The sequence below is a fragment of the Phalaenopsis equestris genome, unplaced genomic scaffold (assembly GCF_001263595.1).
Source record: "Phalaenopsis equestris unplaced genomic scaffold, ASM126359v1 Scaffold233025, whole genome shotgun sequence".
Classification (NCBI taxonomy): Eukaryota; Viridiplantae; Streptophyta; class Magnoliopsida; order Asparagales; family Orchidaceae; genus Phalaenopsis; species Phalaenopsis equestris.
Genome location: NW_018250980.1, coordinates 44,179 through 71,026, shown reverse-complemented (window position 1 = coordinate 71,026; position 26,848 = coordinate 44,179). Strand labels below are relative to the sequence as shown.

Below are 26,848 nucleotides of genomic sequence, written 5' to 3'. Positions count from 1 at the left end.
CAGGAATGCAGAGCAACAACGGGTATAGTCACCTCCTCGGATGGCCTACAGCCAAAGCACATTCTCGTCGTCAATACAACTCTCGGAAGGGAGAAACACCGGAGGCAGAACTCTACAATCAGAAACAAATCAAGTACCAACATCTAAGCAAGCAAGGCAGCCTATGTATAATAGGTGAGAGTGATAAAACAATAATTGAAAAGGAAAGAGATGGAAAAGGAAGGAGCTAGAAAAGGAAAGGAAGAAATTAGGAAGGGAATTCCCTCTACGGAAGGGAATTGAATAAGAAATAAGGGGGAAAAAGGGGTGGTAACTCTAGGCCCATTAGAAGAGTGGTGGTCCAGCCTCTCTGCTGGACCGACACCCTCATGTTGGAACGACTGGTATAGCCTAGCCCCACATCATACGGTGCTTCTCTCCCCTAGCAAGTCTCGTTGTTTGAGAATATAGCAGCATTCATGCCAGCTATTTTTACAGCAAAAGCCATTTTTCAAACAATAGTGGTCTCATATTCTGAATGAGCTTCAAGTACACATCCATCAATGCTCCTCCACTACTATTGACTTGAGGTTAAGAGTTCTTAATCATCTGAATAATCGTAGCAAAAGCATCAACATTAACTGTAACATTCTAGGGTATATAAAGTTCAACATTATCTTCCCTAGCCTCTTCCTCCTGATCATCCCTATTTCAAAAATAACAACAATATAATTTAATTGTACTCATTAAAAATTTTATTTTTTCTTATTTATAACTAAATTCAATCATTTTATTGACTCTTTCATTAAGAATCATGTTGGTAAAGCTAAATCATGCTCTGATGTCACTTTTGCCACGACTCAACCCAATACTTGGAATTAAACAAGATGGGAATGGAATGTCGGGTAGTGAAAAATTAAGTTTTATATTATTTTATTTCTATCACTAACAGATATTATCCACAAATTTAAATGGAAAAGCCACTAAAGAATTCAATTACATCAACAAAATAAAAAAGTTATCTTTCATGTTGTTCTCTCCTCCAGTATTCATTAACTCATCTTCTACTTATCTTATTTAAAAGTTTAAAACCAGAAAAAATGTCAAAATAACATGATGAATTATCTAAAAATAACTAGGAGCAATCATACTTCTAAAATATATTTATCCAAAGAAGAGAAAATAATATGTACATTGATATTTCATTTATTACTATACAAGATCTTATAATAATCTAATGTACGTGCACATGACATTTACATAGTGAGAATAAACTAAAACTTTTATATGCATTTAATTTAACTGTACTCTTCAATGTTTTATCTTAAATTTACTTTTACTTTATATTTTTAACATACACATATGTCTGTTTCAGAATCAACGTAAAAAAAATCTAACACACTCATGGTCACATCGATTAGCGATCTAAACAACACAACTGTCTGAAATTGAAAGACCCTTACCAACATCTTGCCAATATTATCTCATTGCTGCAACAACTAACGATCTAAATATCACAATTATATGATGGTAAACTTGTTTACTCGCTTATGATTGATATTATCCTGTCAACACAAATAATGATTGCATCACAATTGTATAAGGTAGTAGAAAAAAAACTACACAAGTGGCTTTATTGGCATCTCCTGCCTATACCATAAGGGGGAACTCCTCATAGCACGCACATACAAGCATTTCTATTTACATCACATCATTCTTTCATATCATACATTCTTTTTTTATGAAAGATTCTACCTCTTTCTACTAATGAATAAATGCAATCATACTGTATCTACAAGTCATGAAATAAACTCAAATTTGCACATTTACTAAAATTTTAGAGGTTAAGCAATAATGTGACATATAAGTGATCATGCAATAAGTTAACATGTATATCTCTACTAGAGTCAAGCAACGATTTGATATATTCCTAAACTAAACTGTTATGCAACTATATTTAACAAGCATACTTACTCTAATGTGTAATTATTTATCATATATATTTTTCCTATCATGTATATATTTCCTGTCTAACAATATGAAGAATCAATTGTTGAACTAGGGCATACATGAAATCAAACTTACATTCTGAAATAAAGATAATTACCAGATTTTAAAAATAAATGATCTTAACTTATTAGATTTAAATTAAAAATATGACATTCAATAGGACGCAACGGAGAAAAATGGTTATGTAGTTGACCCCACTTAGTGAGATAAAAGCTTATTGTTGTTGTAAAGGTGATCATATAAAATGAAAAACAAATTTCTTTAAAAAAAAAAAAATTGAAACAACCACAATATTTCAATCATTTTATTATATGATCTTCATTCAGTATCAAATTAAAATTCAAATTCTTAAAACAGATATTGCTAAGGAATATTTTAATTTCATTATTAGTCATTATCTTTCCAAACATGATATTATTCATAATTTATTTTGTAGATAATAAACAAAATGAGTCACTGAGAGGAAAAATAGACTCATGTGTCTAAACATTTTTGGGGGAAGTCATTCTCACATCTCTTCTAATATTTTCATGAAATCCTATACATATATCCACTCTCTTTTGACTCACCATTAAAGAATTTTTAATGTTTTGCCCTTTTTATATCCATTAATAACACCACACCAAACTTGATCACAAGTAAATTTCTCAGTTACTCCAATCAAAAATGATATAAATTTTTTCTTCACTTATTAGGAAAATTTACAATTCCATGGACATCAAACTCTTTGAGAACTAGTATTATTTTCCCAAATCTTTAGGAGAACTCAAACGAATATAAGATTTTGGAATTTTTCCAAGAGTGAGGCCAATTTTCCTTCAACTAAACCAAGCCTAAAGACTTAGCCAGCTTCGCTTTAAAAACAAAACTCTGTTACAAAAATTGTCCTAATTGTTTCTACTCCACCTCAACATGATACCAATGATCAGAAATTTCATATCGACACCAGAAAAAAACCACTGTGCATGTAAAAGACATTATGTAGACAAGGGACTATTAAAAGCCAAAATCAAGTCCTCCATCTGATAATCATAATGTTATAGATTTCTCATCTCATAATCATCTTGTATCATTGGTTGATTATTTTAATTAATCAATTGCACACAAAAAAAGATATCTGAGGGTGCAATGGTCATTCAATTAAAAGATATAGTTTATGGGAAGTTGTTACCATCTTATAGAAATTTTATGACAAACATTAATACTGTGCAGATTCCCAACTCTATTCAAGAGGCTCTAAAAATCCCAGCATTAAAACAAAGAATTAAGGAAGAAATTCAAGCTTTATAAAAGAATAAAATATGGATAATTACAAAATTATCCCATGGGAAAAAATTCATGTATACTGTAAATGAATAATCACTGTCAAATTTAAGGAGATGAAAATGTAGAGAGATTCAAAATCAGACAGATAGCATAGTCAAATGAAATTGACTCAGGAAACCTTTACACCAATTCCCAAATTTAACACGGTTCGACTTCTACACACTTGCAGTAAACAAGATTGGCCATTATACCATCTTGATGTCAAAAAATGACTTCTTAAATGGGGACTTAGATGAAGAAGTTTACATGACTATACCCCCGGGCTTAAAAAAATAGGTTAGTTTGCCTTATATGAATTGAAGCAATCTGCTCAAACTTTATTTGACAGGTTTGCTAAAACAATAATTTCAAATGGATATCTTCATTGCTAAGCTTATCACACACTGTTTGTTAAATCCAATTTCAGAGGCAAAATTATTGTTCTCATAGTATATGTAAATAATATTATATTACAATCAATTATTCAGAGGAAATCGTTGACTAAAAAGGACGCTTCAACGGAATTTGAGATCATAAACCTTAGAACTCTCCGATATTTTCTGTGAATTAAGGTGACTCGATATAAAAAGAGAATTTTCATATGACAAAGAAATACATCTTAGATCTATTAAGTGAAACTAGCATGCTTGGATGTAAACTTGCTGGCACACTCATTGATTCTAACAAATGACTAACATAAGCAAGGAAATCAATCCAATTAACAAATGAAAATATCAAAGACTTGTGGGCAATTTACTCTAGTTATCACAAACAATACATGATATTGCAGTCAATCAAAGTAGTAAATAAACACATGAATAATCTACGTGATTATTAAAAAACTGTGAATTAAATTTTAAGATAATTAAAAAAAATTGTTAAATCGGTGCCAAGTTTGAGGGCAATTGTATCTTTTATTAGCCTCGGGATAATTTAGTCTTTTATTATTAATTATTGTAGTTTAGGGTCAGGGTTATAATAAGATTGTTGTCTTGAGTGTTAGGGTTAGGGTTAGGCTTTGAGAGAGATTTCCTACCTCTTAAATTCCAGAATTTAGGAGAGATTGCCTGTCTCTCAAATCTTTATACATTTGTGTTGCATTGCTTTGATTTGGTGTTCGTGAAATAAAAAATGTATTTGCTTAAATTTCCATGAGAGATCTATTATAAATTGTATCAATGTATTAAAGCAATCAATCTATGAAATACAAACGATAATCGACGTGATCGGCACTTACATATCAAGATAAAAAACCAAGGGACCTCAACAAACAACGCTTGCAACACCAAGGCTATAATAGATTGTGTGAGTTTGCAATTCGACTAATCTGAGAAATGGTTAACAGAATCGTGCGAACCAGTTCAAAATAAGCCCTAGCCGGAAACAATCAACAAGATCACGGCATACTACCTTGTGATATAGACATGATCGAGCGAAAGCAACGTCAAAATTGCAGCGTACATCAAACACGTGACCAATGCCTTACAAGACAATCGCAATTAGAGCCAGCTAGGAAGCCGAAGGGATCCATACGTACATCCTTCAAGAAGCATCAACGAGATCGCATGGAATAGCCAACGTCGTATTCCTGGATCACTGAATAGCGATACAATCACGATAATAGTTAGCTGGGAAGCAGCGACGAGATTTCAGGGCATAAGGTTTTCGCCTTCTTGATCAAAATCGTACGAGCGAAAATAGCAGCAAGGAAAGTGAATTTTTTGGAAGATAGATTGAAAGCATTTTTCTCCACTTTGGGTAGCAATGTCATTTTCGTGTTCAAAATCTAAGTCATTTGTGTCCATTTCCATTTCAAACAGCACATGTCGATATCCCCTCTTCAGTCTTCACTCTCCTCCTATGCCCACTATAATTTGCCTTAGGATTCATTTAATAATTTGACCCCCATTGCTGCCACAAATCCTTCCATCTACTTGTTTATCAAAATCTCCTCCTCTAATCTACGTCCAAGCCATAAAAAATTGTGCCATTTATTGTTATCCCTTCTCATTCTTTTGCAATAGTTGTTGGTGAGTTAAATGGTTCAAAATTTCAGTCCTCTCCATCAAACACTCTCGTCTTTTGCGATTATCTTCGGCATCTTTGCTCCAAACACTTAGGTCTAAGGTTCAAGTCATTCATGCCTTGTGCTCATGTGTGAAGCTTATCAATCGATCTCAGCACGGCTTCTAATATCTACGCTAATTAGAGATCGGACCCAATCACCCAACTTGATTGTGAAGCATTTTTATCCATTTTGGGAAACTTTGACATTTTCACATTCAAAATCTAAGTCTTTTGCGTCCATATCCATTTCAAAGAGCACATGTTGACATTCCCCCTACTCAATCTTCACAAACTTTCCTCATATGCCCATTATGATTTGCCTTAGGAAGGCAGCCGAACGCCTAATTTGACCCCCATTGCTGCCACCTATCCTTGCATTTCTTGTTTCTCACAGACTCCTACAATCAACGTCCATTCCTTTAAAAATTGCACCTCTTATTGCCATCCCTTCTCGTTCTTTTTCCAAAGTTGTTGGTGAGTTAAATATTTCAAAATTTTAGCCCTATCCATCAATCATTTTCTTTTATGTTTGCTATAAGCTTCAATTACAGCTCATCATAAGAATCCACCAACATAATAAGACAAACGTGCACTCATCTTCAGTAAAGAGATATCTAACCTTAACCGGCCACTCTATTTTTTGAGTGTTAGTAAATTCTCAAGGGACAACCCCAACTTTGAATTTTTCACAATTTTATATCTGATTTAAACTTCGTTATTATTTTTTTAAGCTCGCTGACTCTCATCATGTAATTAGAAGACAATCTTTAAAAGCATACTATACTAGATTTTTCTCTTAGTGATCCTATTATATAAACTGCTATGGAATGCAAATGTTAAAAGTCCCCCAATGTGACCCTTCTCTTAACTTAATTTATATTATTTTAAACAATCTACTATAAATTCATTTAGCCCTATTTTTGTCAAACTTTTATAAGTGGATATTGTTACTGTTTGTCCTTGTTATGTGATTGTAAAGCTATGGTAGAAGTTGAGTTAGACGTTACTTCTCAAGTTGAAAATAATTTTTGGGTTCGTTCAAATTGCGGATCACAATAAAGAGGTGATTTTAAAAACATCAAATCCTATTATTTGTCCCGCAAAATCTTTTGCCATATTTCTCCAAATTTTTCAAAGCTCACCCAAATTTGAGGAAATCTAGCTATCATATATTCAAGCGGTACAATAAAATAATCTAATCTAACCTTCCATCACTTTGTTGTTACTCTTGAGCAATCAAAATTTGGAACTAGTTTTAGATTCTCCTTAGAAAGTAGCAACTATCGTGCCCCTCTTCTATCCCCATGGAGATGGTCACTACTTAATCTGAAAGCAATAACATTGATAATAATCCACCTATTCTTGAAAAATTTCACCTCCCACCAATGGATTATGATCATGATTCTTGACACCTTTGTAATTCGGATGAGAGCATTGAAAAAGTTAACACTTTAGTGGATGGAAGATTTCAAATTGTATTTAACAAATGAGATCAGAAGTAGGGAAAAAAAAACTAATGACACAGCCATTGTATTCATCATGTATCTAGCATAAACTTATAATAGTTTACTTCTGAAAAATAAAAAAGGAAAAACCTAGCAACTTTAAAATCTGTGCATGCCCTCTCAAGAATATACACCATAATTCTAAATTTTCTATAGAATTTTTTTTTTCCTTAAAAGTCTCCCTTGATAATTCCTCAAAACAATTTCATATTGCCTTAAAGTCTTCATTTTTAACTAAAACTAGAGTATTTTTATTCTTAGTGAGCTAACCTGACCAAATTCTCTTCCTCGTTGTATACTTTATCTGGTACCTTCTCTTCTGGTTTGAAATGATCAGACATCCTTTCCCATAATTCACCACATCTCAGATTCCAGTTTACAATTTTGTGAAGTAGAATGTTGATAGGATTCGATATCAAAATCGGAACATTTTTTTCACAAAAAATGAGGGCAAACATGTTATATTTCCAGTCACCAAACCAAAACAATAAAACACTACTAACACACACGAATACATAAGATAAGCACTTGCAATTCCACAAGTAGGCAATCTCTCCAAATTCCTACAATTTGAGAGATAGGAAATCTGTCTCAAACCTTAAACCTATGATACAAGTCTCAATCTCATGCATAAACCTAACCATAAACATAGTAAGTCAAATTATACCCATGTCAGCCGTTTTTTTGAAAAAGATAGTGATTTTATGATTTTTTGAAGAAGGAGATATAATTTTGTAAGATGAGAAAATAAATTAAATATGAATATGAACTTTTTTTTTATTTTTGAAAAATAACATTTTAATTTTAAAATAGGTGAGACCAAACGAGCGAGTCTCACATTTTAGATAGTTTGGTAGTTTGGATGACTGAGCGCGATACCACAAGTAATACACTTATTCCGAAGAATAAACATATCACTTGTAGTAGGACTCAATCACCTAAACTAAAAAATTTCTGACATCCGTTTGGTCTGCAAAATATTTTATATAAGGCCAATAAGTTCTCCTACCTAATATGAGGATTAGATAGGGTTTATTTTACTTAGGTTCCAAGCTCCCTATAGAGGCAATCCCTTATAGCTAATTACATTCTAAATGACCGGGATCATTTAAGAAAACTCTCGATTAAGATCAGTAGTTTTGCCTTCAAGATTTCAAAGTTTAGGTTTCAACAATTGGACATGGAAAAAATCAAATGGAAATGACTCAAAATAGGAATAATTGTTTTAAGAAATCCAAAGGAATAAAAAAGTGGGGGATATCACAGATCCGAGGAAAACCACGTTGATCTCCCAACTATCATATTGTTTGGTTTTATGTCTTTGAAATGATGTTATTTAATATTTTAATCTTGCAACTTATTTAAATGATGTTATTTATGTTTCTGATCGTGCAAATAGCCTAAAAAAATATGACGATTTACACCGTACCGTACGGTAACCTCGGAATCCTAAAGTGTTAGGACTTATAATTGCACAACAGGGTTGTGCAAAAGCCTAAAAATGATTTGTGAGAGTTTACGCTGCGCTAGGCAAACCACCTCGAACTCCTATGTATTGTTAATTAAACTAAGAAAAGTGATCGGTATTAATGTGTTTTGATGTTGCAAATCCAACTTCAAGTTGCTCTTCTGAATGTCCTCATCGTGTTGCCCACGTTGTTCGCTTCAAGGTCTTCATCGTAGTACTTTTAGGTTTGATGTCCATCCTATGTAACCACTAGGTTTTCCTAAACTAAGATATAGTGTGTATCAAAGCAATAAAGCATGCGATATAAAAGAAGAAAACAATACAACATGCTAGGAGAACAGTATAACATACCAGGAGAACAGTATAACATGCTAGGAAAACACTATAACATGCTAGGAGAACAATATAACATGCTATGAAATAAAATGTTGCAATGTAAATCAAACCTGTAAATTCGGGAGGTCTGCTGCTCCTTTAAGAAACATTGCTTAGAAAACTAAAGAAAATCGACATATTATCCACAACGGAAAACTCGAGAAAATCGACAAATAATCCACAACAGATAAAACTCAAGAAAATTGACGAGTAATAATTCAAATAAAACTAACAAAACCTCGGGAAAATCTCGGATAAAAGACACGAGTGCTTTGTCCAAAAATTTCAAGAAAACATATGAAAAAGTCCAAAAAGAGGGGACCGCAAGCACTCGAGTCGGAGCGAGGCTCAAATATATATTTGTACTCAAGAGACGTTGAAGGCTACTATCGGTCACCCGGATGTATAAAGTCCGTCACTCCACTAAAAGGATGTCCTACTGAACCTAACTTAAGAGGGTACTCCTTAGCCCAGTGTCGGTAATCAACAAATAGATAACTAAGTTATAACATATTTAAAATTTAAATTTTAGTATGCACATGTATTTCAAGCATACAAAAGAAAAGTTGTTTTTAATTTTGTAATAAAAATATTTTTATAAATATTGTATATGTTCTTATCAATTTGTTTTATGAAATTTAAAAAATTATAGTTGTCCACAAGTCGATCACATCATTGGGCATAGGACCACCAATAAACCCAAAAGATACGGGTCATTCGTTAGTCTTATGTCGGTGAATGATACTTTCGTCCTATATTTCATCAGGTTCCAGAATTGACTCCTGGTGTTGTAGGATGAGATATCATTCTGCTTACCACCGGCGTGCCTTTGTCATCATTTCACCCTAAAACAAAAACCGACCTACTTGCGACCTTGCTTGATGGTTTCATATATAGCAAAATGTTATATATGAGCACTTATGTATCAGACATAAGCAGAGAAAACCGAACCAAGAAGCAAGGAAAAAAAGAATAAAAATGGGGATGAGAGAGAGGAGGAATTGATGCACCCAAAAGATCAAAAGACAAAAAGGGTGAAGCAAGCCTCAAAAGAGAGCCCAAGATCTTTGAATCAATCCAAAAAAGATATTATTTTTTTCAAATTTTATATAATTGAATCAACCCATGAAGGGTATCCTTTCCAATTTTTGTTTTAAATAAATTGAAATGAGCCCAAAAACTAAAATAATACTATACTCATGGCTCCATCCCTTGTATGCACTCACACAACCAATCTTGAACCTAAATGTAATATTTATGTAATCCAAACTTTAATATTAAACCTCCACAGAACTCTCTTATAAATAATAATTTTATAAACTTTCAAAGTCTTTCATGAATCCAACTCATACTAACTTCTTGATTTCCAGAAAAAAAAAACAAAGCCTTTTCACATTTTACAAGATAAGAGGAATTAACCAGTAGAGCGGACAATTACCAGCCCAACATATTTCACGAAGAGGTCACAAGTTAAGGCTCATGGGTAAAGGGCAGCAAGAGGAAAATCTTCACCCTTTAAACTCACGGGTAGGGTCAATAAAAGAGAAAAGCCACCACAGTATAGGCCCACGAGTAGGGGCAACAAAAGAGAAAAGCCACCACAACATAGGCCCACGGGTAGGGGCAACAAAAGAGAAAAGCCACCACAGCATAGGTCCACGGGTAGGGGCAACAAGAGGAAGGCTTCCACCCTTAAAGCTCACGGGTAAGGACAGCAAGAGAAAGACCATAAAGGCCATAAACATCAAATAAGGCTCACGACCAAGGCAGCAAGGAGCACATCATCATTATTTAAGCTTGAACCAACAATTTTTTATATAAAAGAACCATAGAGAGAACTCATGGCCAGGCTAAAGTAAGAAGCAAATTAAATTCCAGCCAACTACAACATAAACCACAATCAATAAGGGTCACGGGTAAAGGGCACTAAGAGGAAAAACCACAAGGGTAGCACACACCAAATAAGGCTCACGGCCAAAGGCAGCAGCCAACACCCCCAAATCATCCTCACAACAAAAGAGAAAGCCAGGAACAACCACTTTTGACATACATAAGAGTGTGAATGGACAAGCTACCATAAACTATCCAAACCGAAACCATTTTCATAAAGACATAGTAATGAATTGATCAGCTCGTTTCAAACATTCTCATATAGAAATATATGTTGAAATCATGAATTTTTGGATGACAAACTTGATTACCAATAAAAACTTCAAAATGAATGTTATATGGGGAGTTTCCGACCAAACCAAGCCCAATAAGGGGGAAGACAGGGAACCACAACAGGCACACCCGAGCCCAGCAAGAAGGGCAAGACAGGAGACCATAACAGGCACACTTGAGCCCAACACAAAAGCAAACTGGGCCAAGAACTGAGCCCCTCAAACGGCTACCCCCAAATTATTAAACATTTCCAATATTTAAGTTCGAATAAAGGGAGCAGCAGGAAGCAAAACCGAGTTCATCCAAATGGACCAAAACAGAGATAGTTTTCCAATAAGGATCTAATTCCAAAAAGCCAAAGTCGAGCCCCAGCACATGGGGAAAACAGGGCAAAGATTTCCAGCATATGTTGTCCCAAAAGAGTACAAAACGAACCCACTAAGTAGGCCAAAGATAATGTAAAAATTTCAGTTAAATCTAGCCTAACAAAAACTAAAACCGAGCCCTCCAAATGGGGCTAAATGAAATGCAATTTTCGGCTATCATGAAGCCAAAACCGAGCCCCCCAAATGGGCTAAGAAAAGAGAAAATTTTCCAATAATGATCCTAAAGATCACCCAGCTATCAAAACTAATCCTAAGATCCACTTGGATAAGCATAAAAAGAAAATTTCAGCCCTGTATTTTATTCCTAACATGTATCCCATAAAATAGCAACTGAAACTTCCATTAACATGAACACCATATATCTTGAGCATAAAAAAAGGCAACCATAGCATCCTATATTTTGATGTTTATATGAACTACTTCATGATTAAGTCTCAGAACATGCCCAAATCTTGCTTCCACACGCTTTAGAAGAGATAGAAAATATTTTAAGATGTCATCTGAAATAGTGCAAAATAGAGGAGAGGAGGAGAATACCTCTTTTAAGTAGATTTAAAGCAAAATTATACGATAGATTCGAGAAAACCACTCCAATAGAATGTCTCCTCCTAAAGACTTCATGAAACACCAACCACGAATACTCCACACCACAAGCACACGAAAATCTAGCTTAGAGAGGGTTTCGGCAAAGCTTCTCCTCCTAAAAGCTTCAGAAAACAGCAACCCACAAATGCTCTACACTCCAAGCACACGAGAATCTATTTTAGAGAAGATTTCGACAGAGCCACCTTCCCCTAAAGCTTCAACAGTAAAAAAAAACATAGCCTTCCTTTCTCTCAAAAAATTTTCAATAACCCAAAACCATATACTAAGAAGTCATTTTATAGGCAGAGAAGAGAGGGGGAAGAGCTACCAACCAGCCTCACTAGTAAGTAAATCACAAGACCAGATAGTAATTGCCACAGTAAAGAGGAAGACGGTAAAGCCTTGAGAAGGAGAAGGGTCGGCCAGCTCGAGCCTTGCAACTGGAGAGCCAAAGAATCTAGCGGCCGCGTGAAGAAGGGGAAGAGTCGAGAGAGGGAGAGGAGACTGTCGCGTGGATCGTCCACAGGAGCTAGGGCACGCGAGGGGAACGGGACGAGCTCCGCGGGATAAAGCCACGGGACCAAGCCATGGAACGGGTCGGACGAGGGTTTAAGTGCGCGGGTAAGGGGTAAATAGGGTTTAGGATTATAATTTTAATATTATAAGTAATAAAATATATAAAATATTTAATATTTAATATTTCTTAAAACTAAAATTTGATTTGTACTTTTTATTCGTGCATCAAAACAAAACAAAAATTTTTTTTAGGTAATTTTGACGTTCCGGACGCGCTGACGAGGTCTATTTTATCGTCGGAGGTCTTTTTGACAAATTCATCGATTTACGTGCAATTTTGCTCGTGTCGGAAATATGACAATATGAGTGTCTTTTCCTACTAAAATTGGTGCATCTGACGCATTGGCGCAGTCCATTTTATCATCGAAGGTCGTCCGGAGAAGTTAGCATTTTCACCTATCTTTAGGCTCAATTTAAATCCGATCTTGTGCAATTTAGTGGGTTTTGTGTATTTTGTGTGTGTGATGATAAAGTCCTGAAGAGATTTTCCTAGGGCATGAGATTCTGTTGGGAACTTCTCTCTGAGTCTCCACATGATAGCTCTTAACCACTCGAACATAGGACGATGATTTTGAGACCATTAATGTGAAATGTCACAGGAAAAATAGGAGGGACTGAAATTTCTAAAAAGGGTGGGTCCCAATTCTAGTTTTCTAAAATGGTCAATAGAATCCCTAGGGCTAGATCCTAGAATCCTAAAAAAAGTAATAACCTCAAAAATGAGGTCAACAAATGGACCCCCAATAGGTGTGGTGTGCTGACCAAGCTCGCCGCGCGTATTAGTGTTGACCGAATGGATCAACAAACCAAAGAATGTTTAAGTAGATCGACCAAAGATTTGAATTTGATATGAGATTGAACTTGAGTTGGGTTCCCAATCGGGAACCCAAAACTCGAGAAGGATTTAGTGAATGAATGAATTGGGTCCTCCGCTGGAGAGTTCCCAATCCAAAGGCAAGAGTGCATTGAAGATTTTTTTGAAGGTTTTGGCTGAGGATGAAAGGATTTGATCTATTTCATGCCTCGAGTAATTTTTTTTGGATTTCAAAATAAGGGAAAAGATCAAATTGAGGAGAATATTATTGAGAATAACATTCAACTCAAAAATTGATCAGGAAAGTTTTGAGTTTAGATGTAATAGGGCGACCGACAGGGGATTTACGCCGAATTTCAAAAGGGGCGACCGACAAGAGAATTACGCTGGGCGACCTACACGGGATTTACGTTGAATTTCAAAAGAGGCGACCGACAAGGGAATTACGTCGGGCGACCGACACGAGATTTACGCTGAATTTCAAAGGAGGCGACCGACAAGGGAATTAAGCCAGGCAACCGACACGAGATTTACGCTGAATTTTAAAGGAGACGACCGGCAAAAAAATTACGTCGGGCGACCGGCACGGGATTTATGCCGAAATTTCAAATTTCAATTTTAATTTAACTTATTATCATTATAATTTTTATTTAAATTAACTTATTTTATAGGTTTTCTTTATTTCATTTTGCATTGTTCCCTGTTCATCGCAAGACTGAATTATCATTTAGTTTGACAGCTTTAAATCAATAGCATCATATGGCAAAAAGGAAACTTCATTTCTTCAAAATCTGATATATCGAGATACAATCTGATCGTAGAATAATCTTGATCAAAACAAAATGTAGATTCCTAATCCCATATCCATTCTTCTGAACTCTTGGAGTTATGTAAAGACAAACCCTTCCTCCTAAGGTATGTTCCGAAACAAAAGTCCCCTCACACACACACAGGAGTGCCTGTCTCATAACTCTAAGGGTCGAAGTCCTTCAAGTTCCGGATCAGGCTGATATCCAAACGGTGTTTTATTGTCATCCATTTTCCTGAAAGTAATTGATATTCTTCTTTGTGGAACTCCTGGCACACAGTGCTTTGCTAAATCTGCCCGTTTCCTTTGAGAACCAAGACCGATTCAACTGGAAGAGGGATCTCCACTGATCCGCGGAATTCGCCTGGACCAACCACCCGTATCTCTTTCCCGAACATTATATTGCATTCGCTGATGAGAGACACGGTGCAGAAGGGCCTCACAAAATCGTGGTTATCAATGTGGGGTGGTATACAATCTCCTTCTTCATAAATGTTAATTATGCAACTGTTTGGCACGTTTTCTGCTGGTAAAACATGTCACTCTACCATCTTTTTTAGCATTTTTTTCATAAGTGGTGGTAACAGATCTACCTCATCATGTCAAATAATCCCTAGGGGATTCCCATCTTTGTCATATGCATAATTATAGCAACATCCAAACTGAATTGTGATCCTGCACTTGCCCCTCATCCATTTTCAGGACTCTGAATATGTCTTTTTCTGCAACAGGCCTTCCCGACCTCTTTCTTTGAAGTCAAAAATATATTTCACTATCCTTTTCTGTTCATTCTCGAAGAAAACATCAATGTGCAACTCTAATCCCTCCAATATGTTGATATACTTGCCCCGTATTCTTTCGAAGTATTCAAAATCTTATCTTCGAACTTTCTGAAACATTGTCAGTTCTTCAGAAATTATCTGCAACCTCTTGGGATGAACATGCTGCGGGATATATGGTTCCACATCCGGATGTTCTTCACTTCGTTGAATTATTAGGATAATGACGCACTCCTCTCGAGGAACATCATACTCATATTCTTCATGAAGATCAGCTGGGGAGTATTCTAACAAAGTAACCTCCATTACTGACTTTGGCTGAACCTGCTCTTCTGCTGCAATTTGAAGGGAAACATCCTCAATTCCTTGCTCAGACATTCCTTTATTTTGAGAAACTAAAACATGCTTTGAAGTTGCCTCCTCAGCTTGTCTTTTTGCTAAACGTTCAAGCGCTCTGCGCTTTTTTCAACTGATAATCCTGCGCTGGGAGCGGGTCAACGGTACTTTTCTCGGCAAGTTTGCTGGAGCTTGATCCACTGGAGCGCTGATGAGCTCTCCTTCTGCTGTTAAAACCATTGACCGCATCTGTCCAACTTCTCCTGTCGGGTCATCATTTCCCCAAGCTTTCTCTTTCTTCTCATTTTCAAGCTTTCTTTTCTTTGCAGCGGTATCATTTTCCTTACTTTTGAATCTGAGTACTGACTTTAAACCTTCCACTTCCTTTGAGCTGACTACACTTAACAGGGGCCTCTCATACTCTAATTTGACTTGCTCAAAGTCCAAGACAAAGTCAATGATGGCTTCATGTGCCACATTCTCCTTATTTAATGCGAGATTTATGTCATTCTTGAAAGAGAAAATCAGTCTTTCGCTCGACATTTCTCTGCAAAAGACAGGAGAAATGTCAGCACGCTGATATTCGAATGAACAGGAACAATGACCCATTATTATTAGGCATGTGATTTTTTCTTTAGGTTGCTCATGTTTTATTCTTACTTATGACAACTTTAAATTTAAAAAAAAACAAAGAAAACTATTATTATTTATGGAAATTCATTTTATCTTGTTAATTTTATTGCAATGTTCTTAGACCCAGTCACTAACAGTTATCGCATCGGCATATCATAGGACCTACAACCGGATCCCCTGAATCGTCACGACGAGTAATATTTTTTCAAGTATCTTCCATTAATTGGGAGCATAAACCTTTCGCCCTGACAATCTAATAATTGGTAAGATCCTCCAGAATAAACTTTCTCGACCACATACGGTCCCTCCTAAGTTGGCTCAAATTTTTCCCCTATCTTACGGTGTGCAAGAATAAGTCTCCTAAGAACCAGGACTAATCACCAACTTTGAACATTCTTGGGCGGACCAGTTTATCATGGACATATATCATTCTGGCTTGGTAGAGTTCCAAATTCTGTTGTGCTGACAGACGTTCTTCTTCGAGGGATTCTAACTCTTCCAATCTGAGTCTAGCATCTTCCTCTGTTGTAATCTTGTTGGCTATTGCAATTCTGAGAGAAGGTAATTGCACTTCCAAGGAAAGTACGGCCTCGGACCCGTACACAATTGCATATGGCGTGGCTCGAGTTGGAGTTCTGACAGTCGTCCTGTATGCCCACAAAACTTCTAATAACTGCTCGTGTCATCCCCTTTTATTTTCATCCAATGTCTTTTTTGAAATCTATACGAGAGTCTTGTTAAAAGCTTCTGTCAATCCATTTGCTCTAGGGTAGTAGATGGTAGAATATCTTCAATATAACCCGTGCCGCTTGACAAAATTGACAAAATTGTTGATCTTTTTGAATGCTAAACCATTATCTGAGATTACCCTTCGTGGAACACCGAAACGGTACACTATGTGAGACTTGAAGAATTGAAGAACGTGATGCGCTGTGACTTCTCTTAACGGTACTGCTTCTGCCCATTTTGAGAAATAATCTATTGCAGCGAGAATAAAATGGTGCCCTTTTGACGACGGAGGATCTATAAGACCCACTATATTTGTGCCCCAACACTCGAATGACCACGATGCTACTGTAGGGTGCAACACATTCGGAGGTTACATTCGACATTCGGAGGTTGATGCAAGACCACTCCGTGTATCTGACACTGGTGACAACTTCTGGCAACTTCCATGCAGTCGATGATCATCGTCGGCCAGTAGTAACGCATTCTCTTGATTTTCATTTTCATTTTCGGGCCTGACTGATGAACACCACACAATCTTGCAGGTACCTCCTTGATGATCTTATGCGCTTCCGGCCTGCTTAGGCACCTTCTTATGCTTCTCGTTTGTTCGATCGCACACCGCGATTTTGTCGTCCCCTTTTCCGCGAACCCTGAGCGCGACTATATCGCTCAGTTGAGGAGGAAAATGGAGTTTCAAGTCTTTGTATGCCACTTCCTAGTCGCCGACGATGCTTTTTTGTCGTCAGTTCCATCATTGTATGCCAAAATCGTCTCTACTGCACTATGCCTGAATGATTCCATCCCGTCCTTGGCTTCCCTCTCCAACATTTGATTCCCAAACTTGCTCTGACACCAATTTGGCACGATCCGACATCAAAATCGGCATAATTTTCCACATAAATTATAGCAAACACAAATTTTATTTTCCAGACACTAAATCAAATCAATATAACACTAATAACTCAATCAAATACAATAGATAAGCACCTAAAATTTGAGAGGTAGGCAATCTCTCCCAATTCCTACAGTTCGAGAGGTAGGAAATCTCTCCTAAACCCAAAACCTAAAATATAATACTCAATCTCATGCCTAAGCCTAACCCTAACATAATAAGTCTATTTATACCCAAAAAAAAAATAATAAAAGACTAAATGACCCTTAGGCATACAAAAAACAAAATTACCCTTAGGCTAGGCATCGACATAACAAATGCATGTGCTATAGTTAATAAGACTCTTCTTAGGGCCTATTTGACTACTGATTGATAAAAACATATTTTAGAAAACAATCAGAAAGTGCTAGATTAACTGTTTGGTTGTGCTTTAAATTTGGCAAACCTTCCATTTGTAATATTTTATTTTCACACATAATAAGGGAAAAGAATCATTTTCAAATAAATTATGTCTACAGAAAATCAAATGGACCCTTAGCACAATAACTTTGAAACTCTAGTGAATTGAGATGAGCTCTATAGTTTGAAATAATCATCACAATAAATCCTTACAAAATATTTAAAATGCATATCTTTACAACGTATTCACAATTTGAAATGACGAGGTACAAAATCAAGTGAAACATAGAGTAAGGAAGAGGGTAAAACTGTTCAAGTACTGGAATGTGGAGAAATGAGCGAGAAAAAATGATTTAGAATAGCAAATACTACCTGTCTCCGTTCAAAAAGTGCTGACAGGTTCAATCCTTGGGATAAAGTAATGAGATCAAATGCATTGAGAACCAGAGGGGCCACGTCATCATTTCCTAAGGGCTCGCAAGCTTTATGTTCCTACAGGAGATACACATTTTGTAAGCGGTAAGCTCTGCAGTCCATAAAATCTAAATAAATCTGCAGAAGATAGATTTTGTTGCCACGGAAAATGTTAAATCATTTCTTAGGGAGACTAAATTAAAGGGGATCAAAATTGCTATCAAACCTATTTCCAACCTAAATGCTTAGGCTTTATAGGTAAGGGCAATTTTACATCAATATATTTTTCAACAGTAGAACGAGTAAACAAGATCAATACCTCACAGCCTTCAGAATTGAGTAAATTGTCGAAATAGTTCTCTAACTGTTTGTATTGGGCCATTTTAGTTCAAAAATTTATAAATGTGCCACTTAATCGCTAAGCTCTTTAAAAAGGGTTGAAATTATCCTTTGTTAGGACTTTCAGCCCATATTAAAAGAGTTTTGGAATTAAATTGACACTTTTATAGATTTTAGGACTAATAATACAGGAGAATCATCAGAAATACCAGCTGACTTTCTCAACCGATTATTTACCGGCCAAAGATGAAACGGAATGGCTGTGCACAGCTCAGAGGCTGAATAACCAGCTGAAATTCAGTTGGTTTATTACAACAACTGAAAATTTGACTGAAAATTCAGCCAGCAAATTGTGAAGGCTGAAAAATCGGCTGAAACTTCCAATAGGTAACTGTCACTTCAAATCGACTAATTACCGGCTAAAATTTCAACCGGAAATCAGCCAGAAATCTATATTATATCAAACCCAGCTGCCCAATACCTCATTTTTCTTCCCTACCTCCATCAGTTTTCTCTCTCGACGGTGACCTAGTTTTCTTTTTCAGCAATGCTTGGCGAGCAGGATTTTGCTCGGAGACCGCACCATTGCTCGGTTCCAGCAGCAAAAGGTAGACCTAGTATTTCTCCCCCTTTAATGCTCAATCTCCTGGTATTCTCTCTCAATGATGTGGTTTTCTTTCTCAGCATAGAACCTTGGTTCACTGTATCGGCAAGGGTTGCAAATATACCACTCATTTCGTATGTATTTACATATGTAATACTTAAACTTTAATTTCTACTGCTTGTTTAGAGTTAGGGTTTAGGTTTAGAGATATACCACTTAATTCGTATGTATGGATTTACATATCTAACACCTAAACTTCATTTGTTCCGGACTTTCCACTCAATTCATATGTATTTAAATACCTAGCACAAAATTCATCTGTATTTACATATCTCAAACCTAAAGTTTCATACTTACATACATAGCAACTTTATTTTTTAAACATATGCATGAAAAGCTGTTCTTCACTAATTTTAAAAAGAGATTAAGTTTGCTATTTTTTGTATGATGTTAAGGATTTAAGTGCTAGTGTGTAAATAATAAAGTTTAGTTACGAGATGTGTAAATACATAAGAATGTGCTATGTATATAAATGCCCCTATCTTATTTAGGGTTACGTAGTTTTGTATACATACCACTCAATTCTTATCTATTTACTTTATTATTTTAGAATTGGAAAATATACATACCTAGAACACAATTCTTCTATATTTACATATCTCCCGTCTAAAGTTTCATATCTACACGTAGCAATTTAGTGATTTAACTTATGCATGAAGTTTAATTTTAAAAAGGTTTAAATTTGCTATTTTTGGTGTGATATTAAGGATTTGAGTGCTAATGTGTAAAATATGAAATATTAGGAAATAAATATGTGAATACATAGAATTGTGTGATATGTGCATAAATGCCCCTTTCTTATTTAGGATTAAAAAGATTTGCATACATACCACTCAATGCTTATGTATTTACAAATTTCTTCTAGCATTATTACTTCAGGGTTGAGAAATTTACATACCTAGCACACAATTCTTTTGTATTTATATATCTCACACCTAAATTTTCATATTTACATATATATATAGCAATTTGTTGTTTTAAACCCATACATGAAAAAAGTGTGATTTTATTAAATTTGTTAATTTTTGTTTAATGTTAAGAATTTGAGTGTTATGTGTGTAAATATGAAATCATAGGTATGAGATATGTAAATATAAAAGAATTTTGTGATATGTATATAATCTTAAGTTACATTTTTATAATAACAAACAATATTGGAGATTTATTTTGCATAAAAACTTCTAGTGAGATGTTGAGCATCATCAGTAAATTCAAAGAAACTTCGAGACATGAGGCCAAAAACACTAGAGAAATAAGTTCACTAATATCCGCAAGAAGTGGCAAAGACCCATCTAGATAGGCAAGGATGTCTGGGCCGAGTTGAGCAGAGCCCAAGAAGAGAGAGATGGTAAGAAAATTAGGCCTCGAATTGTATATGTATGGGTACCTCCTTACACACTAGAAGCTCGGTCCCCCCATACTGAGTATTAGAGAATGATGATAAGATTTATTCAAAGCATTGAAAAAATTTCTACGACTATTAATTTCCTAATATTTTTATATGATAACAGAAACTAATGCTTGGACGAGAGTATTGCCAATAAAAAGCATCCATCTTAAGTTGACCTCAACTCATAAAAAATAAATATCATAAAAAACACACACCTATAATCAATCTAAAAAATTATATACTAATAAAAGAACGTGCCACGTGCTATCAAATTGAGTGGCTTTGCTGCTAAATTGTACTATAAAAGGTACGATTATAATCAAAGTCCTCTATTGGGTTGTTTACCAAAAAATAGTAACATTAAATAATGGCCATGATTAAAGTACATAAGCTCCCTAATTGCCCGAATCTCCCAGTAGATGTGCACTTGAAGGGGTATGAAACCACCTATTAGTTAAGATTGACTTCAATTTATCCCCTTAGATAATCTTTCACAACTCAAAAAAGTTATCTTGGAAGACACAACACATGACTATTGACAAGAATCTTTAGATCATTTTTTTTATTACTTCCTCTAAATTATGGTCTACAATAACCCCAAAAGCATAGAACCATGAAATCTTAATCGAGCTTGTCATCATTACTCTATCAGTCACTCTAAACTAATGGTGATAATTTTTCTCAATCAAAACCCAAAACTAATGATACTATAAGCTAAGCAATTACTGTTGATCGAATAATCTTAATAGAAGTTTTATGTCATTATCAGAATGAGTAATTAATTATAGGGGCATGCATTGATTGGAAACTTGGAATTATATCATATAATACTCATAAAATAATGGAGAAATCTCTAAGTAGTATCTTATTGGCAATACAACCTATCGTTTGAGATTTTGACTCAGAATTACACCTCATATAAAAGTCAAGTGCAAATTAAGGGAGGCCCATTAAGGGATGAGTCAGTTAAAAAAACAGGTGAAATTTTGGGAGAATGAAAAAAATACTTAATGAGATAAAGGGCTTACGATTGGTGGAACAATACTGAGTATATGTCAGTAACTTTAAAAAGGTATAATATGACCAATTATCAGTTAACATTGTTAGAAGATAAAGCATTACATAGGTCTAACAGTTTTAGTTATTTTGGATTTGTCATACAGAGTAATAAATATGGTAACAATACATTTTCTAGAGTTATGCTTAGTTGGTTAAAACAGAGAAGTGCATCAGAAGATTATACAAAAAGAGAATAATATGAAGAATTAACGATATAAATTCCAGAAATTCAATTATAATGATTAATTTGTATGAATTTGAGTTTTGAGCAATAAAAAATGTTGTCTTCGATGTTGAGTATGGTGTAAATAAGAATACTGAAATGAATGTATGGGAAAACTAGACGAGTACCTAAGTAGAACAATGGGAATAACATAAGTAGAGCATATGTTAACAAAAAATGAAGGGGCGAAAAATAACATATTAGATGGGTTGATAAAACCTTTGTCGGTTAATTATCCAGGAAAAGAGGTGGAGCTAGAATAACATGGATGGAATGAAAATTAAAGATTCATATAACTGAAATCCAAAAATTTGTGATAAGACTAATGATGGTGATGAATATTAAGTGAAAGCCATTATATATCAATCCCTCATTAGAACCTACGCTCAATGACAATCTAATGTAATGAGTATGCCTTTTTTGACACTTCCATTTAGGAACTTATTAAAAGGGGTTGCATCTAGAGTTAAAAGAGTTACGAGAACACAAAAGCCAGTTTAGAAGTACATAGAAATCCTTATTGGAGATGCTTTGAATTTCTGGGACATCAAATAAAATAATATAATAACTCCACAAAATAATGTTCATTTAGAAGCTCAAGATATAACAAAAAATTTTCTAAATTCTTTGCACGGGCTATCTGACATAATTGTGCAGCAACCTAAAAAATCAGGACAACTAAATGCATCAATTTTCATTATAAAACCGAGCATCAATACATAGCAACAAATGAAAACTTGATAAAAGATGCAAATTGTAAATAGGGTTTAATTTTAACTGTACATAGGTTTATAAAGATGGCCTAACATAATGATGCAGCATGCTAAGCAAATAATGAAAACTATTGTAGCATTTTCCCTTGTATAGAGATGCCAGCTCTCAGGGCATTGACAACAAAAGAAAAGTTAACCAAAGCTGTAAACTGTTCATAGGGGTTTGATTTATAAAGATGGAATATAAGATACGAAAGTGACAGCAAGAAAAAACATTAAGAAAGCATTACCTCAGGATCATCAAAAACAGCATATACATCATCAAGGTTAACATCCTCATTTTCAACATATGTGGCAGAAACATAATTCTTCAAAAACCAGTCATCATTTCTAATGTCTTCAATTCGAATGCGCTGCACAAGCAATGAGCAGTCCGTAAGTTCATAAAAATATTATTTATTAGAAGCCTGGCAAGCGAGTTGATGCATTCAACTTGAACCACAAGAACAAATACACAAAACGGATACTTCAAGATAGACAAGATGTGCTTACATCCAACATGAGGTTGGACAGCATTTTGTTAAGGACTCTTAACTTTATAACAAACAATTGAGAAATCCAAAATCATATCCACTGAAGAGCGAAGTACGTTTTTTAGAACTTATATTTGGTTAAAGCTTGTTCATGATCGTTTAATAGATTAATCAAAAAAGCTCAAACAACCTAATATTGATCATAAACAATATCATTTAAAGCTAATAAAGAAGTCATCAAGAAGCTCAATAATATGCTAATTTAAGACTCAATAAAAAAGCTATTTAATGAATAGTTATATGGTGTCTTCCTCGAGTTTTTTATGAACGGTTTATTGAGCTTAAAAGTAAAAGTTTTAGAAGTTTAATTGAATAACCTACCAAAAAAAGTAATTTAATGAGCAAAAATAAATAGTTTGTTTTCATAAACAAAAATGCTTTAGGAGCAATCGTGACCCAACCGAGAGCTTGAAAATTTTCAACACGGGAATGGATGATCAAACAGTGATAATCAAAATTTTCTATTTTTATTTTCTATAATTAACATTTAATCATTCAAAAATAAATTAAATAGAGACTGCTGAAAAGAAATAAAGTAATATAGTTAAATTTAGCTTATGTCAAATTGTACTATCTTTTATATACAGTGTCTTTCGTATTACTTATACTTAAACAAAAGCTTACACTTAATAACGTTAATTTAAAACAATACTGAACCACAAAAGGCAGTGAGTATTAATTTTTATAAATTATAATAATATAATGAAAAAATAATAATATGCATACTAGTTAAACATATAATAAATCAGTATAAAGCATTTGATACTTTACTTTTTCAATATGATCATTTAGGATGATTCAAAGCATTCAATAGTCTTGCAATATCAATTAAATATTTATATTTTTATATATGTATATAAATGCATATACGTACGTATGTACCTACATACATACATACATATATAATTCTATACATAGAAATATATCTATATATATATATATAGAGAGAGAGAGAGAGAGACACACACACATATATAAGAGAGAGAGAGAGAGACACCACACACACACAAACACACAAAAATATATAGATACATACATACATACTATCACAATAGTAACATCTAAAAAAAATTATGTCAATTAAGATACGTCAATATCAATAAAATTTTTCAATTATGTGCATGGATACCTTATCATCCTTCGCAAGTACCATAAAGGAGTGAACTCCATCATAGTAAACATGAGCAAGCAAGCAAACTATATAATTCATATCATTCATATGCTCATCACATTCCAGAAGATATAGTTTATAAATCTTTAAATAATTTATAATGGCCATTATTATAAGAAGATAACATCCAAAATGATATCAATAATAAGAAGATAACATCCAAAATGATATCAATAATAAGAAGATAACATCCAAAATGATATCAATAATAAATAGAAGAGCATATAAATCAAAATAATACTTGGGCAACGTAATTTAACATGTGTTAGTAAATGGTTGAGAAGAAACAAAACACTACCATAGAATAAATGTAAGAGTGTTCACAATGCTTCCAAACGATTTTGCTTGCTTTTAAGTATTGAAACGCCCCTACAATAAAATACATATAATCATGAGAAAAGTATTCATGTTAATTTAAATAAAAAGTTTAATCTTATTTATAATTGAAACATTTCTAATTTACTCTTATAATAATAGAGATATTTTTGAATTACTATATAATTAGATCTTTTTCTTGTTTATCCTTTACTTGATCATTTGCTAAAATCATTGAACATATTTCTTCAACTAATATTATTATTATTTTCTAACTTTTTCAATTGTACTAAGAAAATCTTACGAGATTCTATAATAACATATAGATATCTTCTTAAATATCATTAATTGATTTGATTTTTATTACATTATAAGATTATCACCATGATTCTAACAATCTTATCTGACATACTTTATGATTTAATTATTAAACAGTTATAATTTATCCTATGATCAAATTTTGACAATAAATTTATTTTGTCTATTCATATATGCACAAACAATAAAATTATATCTCTAAAAGTTTATTTCATAAATCTCTTAATTAATCAATCCTCATGATAATATAAAATTTTCTTTAGAAATTCCTATTATGTTTTTTTTTTTAATTTGATCAATAAATTCTCAAAACTAAAAATGAAAATTTTAAATTTAATAAAATTTTGATTGATAATTTGATTAAAACTAAATAACTTTATATAAAAATTATGACTGACTCACATGTGCAACACTCTTACTGTAATAACCGGAAAAAATAAAATAAAATAAAATAAAATAAAAAAATTTATTTTAGACATGATGATCCGAACCAATTATTATTTTAATCGAGTTCTTTTTCTGTATTGAACATTACATTCGAACCGGAGGGAATGAATTAAAGAACGATTGAGAGATAGATATAGATAAGGAAGAAGAGTCAATAAGATCAAAAGCGGGAGAAGATGAAGTCCTGTGATTATCCAACTTGAGAATGAATTCCAGTTGGAATGTCGATGACTCCAGTTTAAAGGAGCAAGATGATTGAAATGCGTCGAGGTCTCCGGTGTGAAGAAGCGATATGACTGACGTTCAACTAGAGCAAGTGTTTGTGCTCTTGACGGAGTGAAGACATCAACTCTGAGTGCAGGTACCAAGAGGAAGAAGAGTCGGCCCAAACCCTAGCCAAATATTAGAGAGGATTGGGCTCTCATATGTGAGTGTAGAATCGATTTGAGCTGTTGGGCTTGAAGTAGGTGCTCGCGTGCAAGGGAGAAAATTTTATGCATGCATCTCGTGCGCAAAGGTAGAAGGGAGAAGGAAGCAAGCCATGTGTGTGTAAGAGAGGAGACTTGAAAAAGGAGGAGAAAGACCTTGGTTGGTTTTTCTCTTGAACGAGAGTTTAAGCCGATACAAATATGTTCGAATAAAGGGAGTCAAGCTGATGAGGTAGGGTTTACAATATTATCTATATATATCCATTGCTATAGGAGTTTTGGACAGTTGTATCTCGCACTCTACATCTTTCATTCCACAATTTTTCAAGTGTTATTCGTGATAGTTTTCCGGTCTTGTAGTTATCCCTCTTGTTATCCGTCCTGTTATTCCTCGTTATTTCTCGTGTTATTCCGTGTGGTATTGGTGTAATTCTCCCATCGCGTCATATTTTCCCTCATGTTATTTCGTGAGTTATTGATGTTATTCATTAAGTTATTTCCCGTGTTATTCCCCGTGTTATTCCCCGTGTTATCCGTCGTGTTATTCCCCGTGGTATTGGTGTTATTCTCCCACCATGGCATATTTTCCCTCGTGTTATTTCATGTGGTATTGGTATTATTCCTCGTGTTATTCTTATTGCTCGAGTTATTCTGTGTGGTATTGGTCCACGTGGTATATTTCCTTCAGCACGACGCGCTACCACTTGGTGTTTTCCTTGACGCATTTTCAAGAGGCTTGGTGTTTTTCATCGTAGAGTTACAAAGCTTGGGGTTATTCACCGTGATGTTATTGTGACCTTATGCGGCTGGATTTTGATGATATTGGCAGTCGTATTCAAGGTTTGCAATGTTAGTTGATCGCCCCTGACAAATTAAAGCAGCATGCATCTTGATTTATGTTTCTCCATGTAAGTATGGGTCAAGTGTGAACTCTTTGTAAATATATATATATATATATATATATA

General features: G+C 34.4%; 1 protein-coding gene and 1 pseudogene across 3 annotated transcripts in view; both read right to left on the bottom strand.

The window, feature by feature from the left end:
• LOC110038523 (CBL-interacting protein kinase 8) overlaps window positions 1–26,848 on the bottom strand; it is a 67,385-nt gene that overhangs the window by 13,801 nt on the left and 26,736 nt on the right. For all 3 annotated transcript variants that reach the window (XM_020743391.1, XM_020743388.1, XM_020743390.1), the window contains exons 9-10: window positions 22,902–23,024; window positions 18,182–18,301 (exon numbers count right to left, since the gene is read on the bottom strand). In XM_020743391.1, the coding sequence (XP_020599050.1) occupies window positions 18,182–18,301; window positions 22,902–23,024 (243 nt within the window). The remainder of the gene's footprint in view (window positions 1–18,181; window positions 18,302–22,901; window positions 23,025–26,848) is intronic.
• Window positions 14,198–15,198, bottom strand: LOC110038522 (annotated as a pseudogene).